The sequence below is a fragment of the Micropterus dolomieu genome, linkage group LG04 (genome assembly GCF_021292245.1).
Source record: "Micropterus dolomieu isolate WLL.071019.BEF.003 ecotype Adirondacks linkage group LG04, ASM2129224v1, whole genome shotgun sequence".
Lineage (NCBI taxonomy): Eukaryota > Metazoa > Chordata > Actinopteri > Centrarchiformes > Centrarchidae > Micropterus > Micropterus dolomieu.
In genome coordinates this window covers 18540393-18551352 of record NC_060153.1, presented here as the reverse complement: position 1 = coordinate 18551352, position 10960 = coordinate 18540393, and the positions used below count along the sequence as shown (strand labels likewise).

Genomic DNA, 10960 nt, shown 5'->3' with positions numbered 1-10960 from the left:
CTACACCACAAGTTACTGTTTTTCAAACACACACACTCTGAGAGAGAGAGAGAGAGCGAGAGAGAGCGAGAGAGAGAGAGAGAGAGCTCGGTTAATGCTCTTATTTTGATTTAACAATATCCACAGTCACAGACGTCTTTTAGCAGGCTATATGGTGCAAATGGTTAAAATATATCTAAGAAATATATATATAATATAAACAATAAGTTAAATAGTTTTCATAAAAATTAAATGAATAAAAACAGAATTTACAGTTGTTTACGCTCCTCACAATTACAACAGGATACCCAGTTTTATTGAATATAAATTCCTGCATGTCTGTCAACAACGCCCCTGTTGAAGCGCGCCCCACGTCACTCTGTAGTGCTGGACGGTACTGCGTGATGACGCACCCACCCTGCGTTACGCCGCTCTGCGTCGCGACGTAAACACGTGCACTTTGCTGCTTTCAGGTTACGTTTTTTCAGTCCACCGTCATCCTCGCGCTCTAGCATCACTCCCTGACAACAGCAGCGATGGCGGAGCCCGTAGCAGCGGATGCGGCGGCCACAGCGACAGCAGCAGCAGCAGCTGCATCCCCGACCCTCTCTCCCGCAGGCAGCCCGGGCTCGGAGCCTCCATCTATGGCTCTGTCCCCCACGGCGGACGGCTCCCAGCGGCTGCTCTTCTCCCACGACCTGGTCTCCGGGCGGTACCGCGGCTCAGTCCGGTTTGGCCTCGTACGGATGATCCACGGCGAGGAGGATTTTAACTCAGACTCGGACCTCGACGATGGCGGTGGGAGAGGTGGTGGAGGAGGTGGTGGTGGTGGTGGAGGTGGAGGTGGAGGACGAGTTCCGTGTGGTTCGGACACTGAAAGCGCCGTGGACACCCCGAGTCGGCCTCTTGTTAGGGGATTTGTCCGCGTCCAGTGGTACCCTGAAGGAGGAAAGCAGGACATCAGGGAGACAAAGGTACCACAGACCAGCTAATGTGTTTACACTGAGACCGGGTTTCTCCCTTTGCCTGGCACCGGGGCTGCATTGTTTCGCCTGTTGTGCTTTCTTGGAGCCGACCTGCCAGCCAGTCCGGGATAAGGTTCACCCGGTCCATCAGCCTAAAGCGCACACCTTAGCTCGCTAACTGGCTAGCATTCAAGCACACATGCTAGCTAGCAGTTTAGCCCACAGCCTCATGTCAGCTGGTGCTGGCAAGTTAAACAGGGCTGTTCTTCCCGGCTGCCTCCGTGTAGCCGCTAATACATAAAATATATACGACGGACCGGGCCGGTTGCAGCTTTCTGTCTGTAGATATGATGTAGCAGGTGCAGGTCCCTGCCAGGAAGCTATTGATTAGCTCATCCTTGAGTCAGTGTAGCTCCTCAACTGGGTGTGACTTGGCCTGAGACCGAGCATTGTCAAACACTTTTGATTATATGATATAATATTCCTTCTTATTTACATAACGTTAATGTCTCAGATCCTCCTCTCAGATACACATTCAGTGTTAACGTGTGATGTCGTGCCAGTTTTACCAGAGATGGCTGCAGTTTTTCAGTCTCATCCACATTTAAGCTGAAACAACTGGTCAATTCAGTGATTAGACCAATAGCATTGGCAACTATTCTGATACGCGATTAATCGGTGTTGTCAATTTTTTAAAGCTAAAACGAGAAAACATTTGCTGAATTGATTTTGAAGGTGTTTGGGTTTTGGGCTCATGGTCAGACAAAACAAGAGATTTTGTAGATGACACTTGAATTATTAGTTGCACCCCTAATCCACACCATTGCTTCACCCTGTCTCAATTTTGTGTCATTCTTTTAGATTTTCTAGAGCTAGTTGTCAATAAGTAAGCAGTGCTGAAGGTGACACCTTCAGATTGCCAGTTTTCTCCCAGCAACACAAACATGTGGTGGTGGTGATGATGATGATGATAAACTTTATTCCTATACTCCACAAACAAAAGTACAAAGTGCTTCACAAAAGAAACACAAAGAGAAGATGACATGAAATACTACCGTGTAGGTTAAAATCCATGAGGACAAATTAGATAACAAAAGAGAAATCATAATAAAATATAACAATCAACTACACATGATAGAAGAGAAAATAAACTAGCTCAGATAAAATCAGGAAAAGCCCTCGATAAAAGTGTGTGTTTTAAAAGAGACTTAAAAAATATAATACTCGTTTTATTGATGTAGAAGACAGAACCAGCAAAAATTCACATTTGAGAAGCTGGAACTAGAGATGCTTTTGTCATTTTAAACAACTCATTTTCAGTCAATTTGACTAAATGTTTCAGCTCTAATCTCTGATTTCTGTCGTTGCCTATGAAGTTCCTTTTATGATGATACTACTTACGGTGAAAGGTATCACCTGCAGAAATGTACGGATAGTCAAAGCCCACATGATGCTTAATAAACATCGGTAATTGGTTAAATCACTGGTCTTCATCACTGGTCTTCATTTAATCTCACCAGATGGACGAGTTTTCAGTGACAGTGGGTGGAGACAATGAATAATTCATCATCGTTGACCTTTTGCAGGTGATGGTGGTGGTACATTTTGGTTGGCTAAAGCTTGTCAAGGTAACTGAGTAAAACCCTCAAGCCCCTCAAATCTGAACTATAGCCATGATTTTAAAAGACCCATTCAGTGCTATACTATGCAAAAATATGGCACTACTGTAAGTCAACCTGCTCCTTGGATCAGACCTCAGATGTAGGACTTTGTTTTGGTCACAAACCCATCTGTTGTCCACGGACGTTTCTTTGAACACCACACTCTGAGCTGCATATATATTTTTTTTTCCATTCTACCAGCAAATAATGAATTAATAAAATGTAATTGCTAAAGAGATGGAAAATCTGCTGTCATGTGTATTCTCCAGAGCTTCTGTCGATTTCTCCTGGGCTTTGTAGAACAGGGTCACAGGGTTTAATAATGGTGGACTGGTCGGGGGGGAGCTCATGCGTGCTTGTTTTAGAGACACAGGATGGGACTAGAAGGAGCCTGTTTTAGGGCCCTCTGTTGCCTTGCTTTGTCCTTTGGGCTAAATGAGTAACATTCTGGTCTGAGTGTCATTCAACTTCTATCACAACAAAGGCCCCATTAAACAATGATAGCAGCGCTCACACACCACGTGGACTGTTAATGCTGTGTCATTACTAGTCAGGATCTAGCGTGCGCTAGTGTGCACATGTATGGATTTCATTCTGTTGTATTCTGTGTTTTATGCAGGCTTCTTGTAGTGTGTGTGTTTTTGTACAACAGTGTGATTTCTCATTTGATTATCTGTGTGCACCGCATGCCCCGTCTCAGTGGGCTCCGTCTTAGTGGCATCTATCCTGAGAGCATGGGGAAGAGATTCTAATCAATAATTCATGATTACTTCCTGCAGTGTGCGAAGTTGCATATCTCTAACATGATATTTCCACAAAATTTGGACTTGGGGGGGGCTCCTCAGTTAAAGAAGTTTTTCTCTCAGGAGTAATCAGTGGAGGGGAAACTGAGCTTAAAATCTGCTGCACTTATCAGGGTTTCTCCAGAGGTTAATGAAAACAGCATTTTCACTACTAAACCAGAATTTAGAGAGCAGTTTAGAGTACAGCAGCAGCCATTAGCATCCAAGATGGTTACTCTGATGTACTCTTAGTTTCTTTGTTGCTTCATTATTATGCATGGAAATGGAGCCAGAGTTTAAAACCGCTCCTTTGCTGTTAACATTTTACCAAATTGAATTTCCCTTTCTTTAAAGATGAGAGGTGACACCAGAAGCATTCATGTTCATACACATGTTGAACATTGCCTGTGTATGTCATAACAACCTGGACTGAGCACCAGTTTTTCTATAACTGGTTTGAGAATAAACAGTAGCCCGCTTAATGAAGATTTGTCAGCGTGTAAGACTAAGACTGTAGACCACTATTATTATTTTTGAACAAACTAATTCAAAAGTTGTGCAACCAACTGTGGGTGATAAGGAAGTTTATCTGCATCTTTCAGACTCTCTAAAAATATGAACATTACTACATCACACAAGCCAAGCCCCCTCTGGAGACGGTCTGTGTAAGGAGGGGAGACGGCAACACATAAGGCCTTATTTATTTGATCCTTATGCTTTAATGTTGCAAAATGTGTTATTTCTATTTTCTTATTTAACCAGGTAAGACCTGTTTAGATCAGCAAAGTGTTACGAAGAGAGACCTGGCTGAGACAGCAGCAAAAAAAGAAAAGATAACCATATAAGATATAATTTTTGTGTCAAATAATTAAACAAAATTAAAATGCCTACGCACAATGACAAGTACCAACTCATCATTCATTCTTGCACTTTCTTTCATTCTTGAGTTTTAATTCTTAGTTTCAAGTCTTTTTGAAGTCAGGGGAGCAATTTTAATGCAATATCTCATCAAACTACTACCTTCTTTAATTTAAACACTTTAAATTAAAGCTTTTTAATCAACAAAGATCAGATTTTAAATTAAAGAAGGTTGTAGTTTGATGTAAAACTGTTGAGATATAAGACTGTGAAAATACGTAATTACAAAGACCACAAACCCAAAAGTCGTGTATGTGACATCGTAACTTTCTCTGTCAATGACTGAAGCTAACGTTACTGAAGCTAACATCAAAACACTTACATGAGAGGATGATGTGATAAAAGAGCCAGGAGTCGTTGGATTAAACCCATCAGGCGAGATATATTTCTGCGTGGAACATAGCTATATTATCTAGCTAGTAGCAAGAAAGCAATGAACGTTAGCTAGCTTTACCGCGCTAACATGTTGGTGAGGTATATTGTGCGAGACGAGAGATGTAGTTCATTGAGCAATTTCACACAAAATGATATGTAATTTTACTGTTTTATAACAAAATGCGACTTTCTTTACTTGCAAAATTCTATTTTAAATTGACCAACTGTAATTCAGGGTTCAATTCTAACGGGATAAAAAGATAAGTTGTCTCTTGCCATTGACTACCGTACATAATTTTTCCAAAATAAGGTCCCATGAGCCGGAAGCGGAAGTGAGTGCCTTAGGCTCTCTATGGCGAGGCTACCCAGCCGACCAATCACAGAGCTTACGGTCCATGTCGACTCGACGTGTAGTTACATTTTTGAGGAGGTGCACGTCAGGCGATGGTGTAGCCTCTGCATAGCCCCGTTACCTATGCCGTCGATTTGATGCATAAGTATAAATTGAGAAGAGGGAGCGGGAAAGAGGTGTGTAAATAGCCATTTCGAGTGAGCTAACTATTATTAACATTTTTAATCTTAAATTTACATAGAAAAGCTTTCAATACAGGTTTTTATTTCATGAAAAATTCCACAAAAAAATAATTGTTGTAGTTATTACGCTACTACACCACAATTACATTTTTCCTGTCGTGCACCCCCTAGAGGCAGCTCATGCACCCTCAGGGGTACGCGCACCACACTGTGGAAATCTCGGGGTTAAGAAATACTTTTGCTTGGTGTCCTTGGTACCAGGTGTGTAAGTCATATCACTATACAACCCAAACTAACGGACTAAACAGTCCGAGAACAATAACAACAAATGCGCATTTACACATTTACAACCAAGAATTGCGCCTTACCTTTGCTAACCTTCATCTCAACTAGCAATCATGATTTATGTAAATACTGACGTTAACGTTAACTTTTCGGGTCCGCTCCTTGGACTCAATGCATAGACCGGATGCTTTCTGCTCAGATGCTGAAGCAGTGTTGTGGAGCTGTTGTGGTAGGCTACACAGTAGGCACACTGTAGAGTTGTTTTCATTTAGCTTGAAATGATTCCCTGCTTTGGACACTCTGTCTTTTTCTCTGACCTGTCTCTTCTTCTTCCCCTGCTATTTTCTCTCTCTTCTTCCATTTTGTAATCCGCGCTATCAAATCATGTCTTCATCACTTGTCTGTAGCGTAAGCGCGTTGTGCAACAGCAATAAACAGTGCACACTGTATGTAGTTAGTTATATGGATGAAATGGAGCATCAATGCTTTTCAGTAATCAAGTTAGTTGAGCTTCTTGATGAGTTTGTTTCAGCCATAGCTACAAATCAGGTCTCAATTAGACGCCTGCTCTGGTTTTTATAGAAGTTCTTTGGATGTATAAAACCTCTTAAAGGCCACCAGGTCACCTGCTTGAGCTATTCTAAGCTGCTTATATCACGCATACCAATATAAATGTTTAAACCAAATTGTCAAAATGGACATGCTACACATCAGTAGATCACTTAGATTCTTCACAGTTCAACAGTTTAATTCAATTCATAGAAACAATGAGCATGAGTATTAGCAATCAGATTTACCGGGATGGTTAAGGACTTAAAGGCCTGTCCCTTTATATAGACATGGTGAGTAGAGTGATTTAAGCAAATAAAAGCCCAGGCTATCAATTTAAGTATTACGTTATATACTGTGAGACCATATAGGTGTGTCTACCATATCATATGTTTTATATTGAGGTAGCTATCACTTGAATATCTCTGGGTGTACTAGGCCATTGTAGGCAAAAGAGGAAGTCTTTATGGCAACATTTGATTAGGGATGCACCGAATGTTTGGACACCAAAATAAATGGGCAGAAAATAGCAAAAAAAGCAATTTCGGTGTTCTGCCTAATACGTCAAAAGGCCGAATAAATTTTACCGAACAGTTACGTTGACATGTTGGCAGTGTCCGAGAAAGACACTGTTCTGCTGAATTGTCTCGTAGCACATCCATACCATCTGAGGCTGACTTCTTAGAAAAGGCAACAAACGGTCTCACCCGCTTTGAGTGTTTCTGTCACTCGTTTCTGAGAAGACAATTAAGCTAGCTGCACCTACATTTGGAGTGCACACGTATTTAAGCCTTTATGGTAACTGAAACGGACCAGTGCGAGCTGACAGGCAGGTTAGATACTTTATCTTCTCAGTTTCTCTCTTTACAAAGACAAGTGTTGCAGTATGAGAGTCCTACCTGAAGAGAGGCTGTGAAGTCTTTATGTTACATGATACGAGAACCACATACAACATTATTTATGAAATTGGGTCGGACTTGATGAATTTAGCGCGAGGATACTCATGTGACGACGTCTGGTTTTCAAAATAAGGTGTCTACACAGTATGGAAATAAGATTAATTGGATTATATTCACAGAAAATGTAAAACATATTACATGTAATTTACTTTACCGGACCCTCTGAGGCCTCGGACCCACCCACCATAGTCTCTCCAAATCCTGTGGGAAACACTGAGTAAAATGCACATTTTGACTATTTAATTTATGCAATGGTAAAGAAAAAATTGGCAAAATGGATGGAAAAAATGTGAATCTACTTGTGTGGTATTTGGCAAATTTTTTCATTATTTCGGCTTTGGCCAAGAATTTTCATTTCAGTGCATTCCTACTGAACTTAAAACTACTTCCAGTAGCTGCTGAATACTGTTGTCGAGTCCACACTGACCTCAGTTTCCACCTTGTACTACAAAGAAGAGAGTGAAGACACAAGTTAAACAACCAGCAGCATTTGGCTCTCTTTGTGATTTTACTCAGGTAGGGACACCTGGTTCCCTTTCCAGAAATCATGCAGATAAATGCCTGAAAGTTAGGAGTATAAACATTAGATAAGTGCAGATATTTTGTGTTTCACTGGGCTTTGGTTACCGTGGCTTAAGGTGCACATGCGATACAAGGGGATGATATTGATGTTTATTTTTTTAAGTCAATTTTAAAATTATTATAATGAGAGAGTTTTTCTTCTTCTTTTACTTTCTGGAAACATCAAAAACCAGAATAGTGACTTTGATGTATAAACCTTGCGCCACTGCCTGCCACAGTCCCCCAGTCAGTGTTACCAAACACACAGAGCCCTGTTGAAGCAGCACAACCTTGAAATTTCCATCCAAGGACAGAAGTGGGCTGCACCGAGGGAACAGCAGTGCAGGGTGTGTCTCAGATGTCCCTGGATTTATCAATCATTTAGTATCTCACACTGACTCATTAGGGCACTGCTGAGACCCTTAAAGGTTCAGTATGGTATGCATGGTGATGCAGCAGCCTTCTCTGCTGTGCTGCACATTGAAGGGTCTGGGTGTCCGAGCAGAGGGGTGAGCTGTGACGCCCTGACCAAAAGCTCATCCCCTGGAAGCAGCAGATTTTGTGACCATGAGGGTGGAGCAGGTGGAGAGGGAGAAGGAGGCTTGTGTGGTAATAATGGTGACAGGCACAGTGCAGCAGGATTTGCTGCTGCTGCTGCTGCTGCTGACTGTACTGCAGAGAGAGGAAAAGTGAGGAAGTGGGGGAGATAACGGTAAAGATGTGGGGGGGAAGCAAGTATTGAATACCAATTAAAAATGTCACCTGGGTCTCAACGCCACAAGAAGAAAGTGAAGTGAATTTAAATAACAATTCTTGACTGGAAAAGCGGTAATGAGGCAGGCAGACAGTTTTGCAGCACATGGATGTAATGTGCTGGCTTTTAGTCCTTAAAATGATGAGGACCTACCTTCTGCTCTCTGAGCCATTTTAAATTCCCAGTCTCTTCTGGCATGCTGTCTCAGTATGAGAACGTAGTTTTTGCAGCACTGCCTGTTACAGTGCCCTCAAGTTAGCAGCATTATAGTGGAGTCCTAAAGATGCACTTCCCTGAACACCACCACCATCAGATTGCTGATGGAATAAATTCTTCTCGGCTGCTCACGGGTCCATGACCTCACTGTCACAGTTGTAAAAACATTGACATTTTGTAGCCTATTTTTATACTGTAATCATTCAGTTGCAACTGCCACAGGAAGTCATGGACAGTTGATTTTAGTTGGTTGCATGAATGTTTTTTTTTTTGTTTTTTTTTAAGGGTAGAAAAAAATATTATTATTATTAAAAATAAAACTGGTTGATTCTAGTGCTTTTATGAAGTGAACAGGGAGACTCCTGGGGTTTTGTTGCTTTTTATTTGCCTTTTATTGTGCTGATAGTGTTTGTTTTTGAGACACCTTCTGCTCACCTTGTCAGATTGTAACAGCAGCCACAGTCTGTCATGTAGGGAAGCTTTCTGTACAGCTCATAGGAACAGAAAGAAGGGCCTGTACAGTAAATTCTCTATATTGGATGGCAGGTTTCTTGACAGCTGCAGTCGCAGAAGGGTTACATGCATTGTTGTGTGACCCCCGCCCTCTGTCCTGTAACCATAGTGTGAAAGGCATGAAGTCAGCCATCAGTATGTTTGGCAGTGGCACTTGGTTTAATTTGCTCTGGAGGCAAATCTTTGTGTGAACTAAAACAATTAGACAAAATTTTATTGCTCTTGTAACAGTGAAACGGTCTTTCTGCGCAGCACGTTGTTGGAAAGTAATAGTCTGTTTTTTCTTTCTAAGGTTGTCTACTCATAATGAATGGGAGAAAAAAAATCCATTAAGACAGAAGGGGGTGGGAAGAGGGAGAGCACTGCAGGTGCTGGATGCTCTGACCTAAGGGTGACTCCCTGCCCCCCTGCCCTGGTCCATCAAAGTCTGGTCACACCCCCACTGACCCTACAGAATAGAAACATCTCGATCCTGAAAAGGGTTGGCTGCTATACTTGATCTTCTGACTGCCTTCAAAAGAACAACATTTGTTGGAATACATAATGAGCATTAAAGCATATTTCAGTATAAAAAAACAGAAATGTATGATTAGCCTTTATCCTGTAGCTCTTCATCTCCATTCATATTCTCAACGTGAGTAGCTTATAAATGAGCAAACACACTCTGGTTCGAAGTGGCCTTCAGTGGTGTGCAGTGGCCACATCATTTCTCTACTGATCACATTAGCTATTTGTATTTATTTAGTCTACACACGCTAACTAATTTAGCGCATAAGCCATTTATTCTGTTGGATTTAATCTTCCTGTGTTAGCCATCCACATTTCACATGCTATTTGATTTTGATGTTATGAAGACGGTGAGATGCTTTTCTAAAATGTTTGTGGTGGAAAAGTCAGTGGAATTTGATTCAACCTGTTGTTGCTTTGAAGCTGGTCTAGTGGGCAAAAGAACCTATTATTATACATTACAATACATTCTGCTCCAAGTTTGCTGCATTAACGGCCTCAGATGAGGGAATGATTGTGCTGGTATGCAGCTTTCAACATTGTTTGTTCAGGAGCAGTCTGCAGGTGCTCGAGGTAGGCTGGCAGACGTTGGTGTAATTTGGGACACGAGGCTGCTGCCAAGGCCCACCCAACAGCGCCTCGGAGTGCTGAGCCTTAGTCGTGGTTTTGAGCAGATGCCAGGCAAGGCGCAGGACACACACACAAAGGAACACACAAGCTCCCTGACAGGTACTGGGCCTGAGGTTTTGTCACTAGCCATTGAAGTTTGTGTTTGCTTCCTCTAAAACCAAGAAAAGCAGCTGTGTCACTGTTTTTCATCATGCCTGATGGAAGCCTTCAAGCTCGGAAATGTGTCACAGTCAGAAACGCATGCAGTCCTCCTTCATGGAGTGCACTGAACTGATGCACTCCACTCACACAAATGCAGTCTAGATTGAATTGTGCGAGAAAGTCAGCTAGCAATACAAAAGGGAAACTGAAACTTGTCTTTGTTTGCTGATTGTTTCACCACACTGAAGTAGAGAAATAACCAGAAAGAAACACCAAGCGGGTTATAAACAGTTTGGAGACGGGCGACGTGCCTTTTTGTCTACTTTTCATGCTAACTGTACAACACAGACAGCATGAATGATCATGACGTCCCTAATGTCTCCTAACAACAGACTTAAGTTGTGTTGGCTTTAAAGACCTGTGTATGTGGTTGGGGTACTGCTGATAATTGGTCACTGGTTATGTATTGGCTGTTGACAGGGGAGCTTCTGCTGGGTTGGTTGTTTGTTCATGTCAGACAAATCCAAGCCTGCCAATAAATTCCCACTTGTATCGTGTCTAATTACCACTTGGAGGATGATGCAGATCGTATTGACGGTAAATCTGATATTACAGTGACGCATGCCCCCCC

General features: G+C 42.0%; 1 protein-coding gene across 2 annotated transcripts in view; it reads left to right on the top strand.

The window, feature by feature from the left end:
- The first annotated feature begins 439 nt into the window (after nucleotides 1-439).
- Nucleotides 440-10960, top strand: part of ube2o (ubiquitin-conjugating enzyme E2O) — a 36949-nt gene continuing 26428 nt past the window's right edge. For both annotated transcript variants that reach the window (XR_006824885.1, XM_046048021.1), the window contains exon 1: nucleotides 440-953. Coding sequence is in view for 1 of the 2 variants with exons in the window: in XM_046048021.1 (XP_045903977.1) it covers nucleotides 516-953 (438 nt within the window). In the remaining variant the exon portion in view is untranslated. The remainder of the gene's footprint in view (nucleotides 954-10960) is intronic.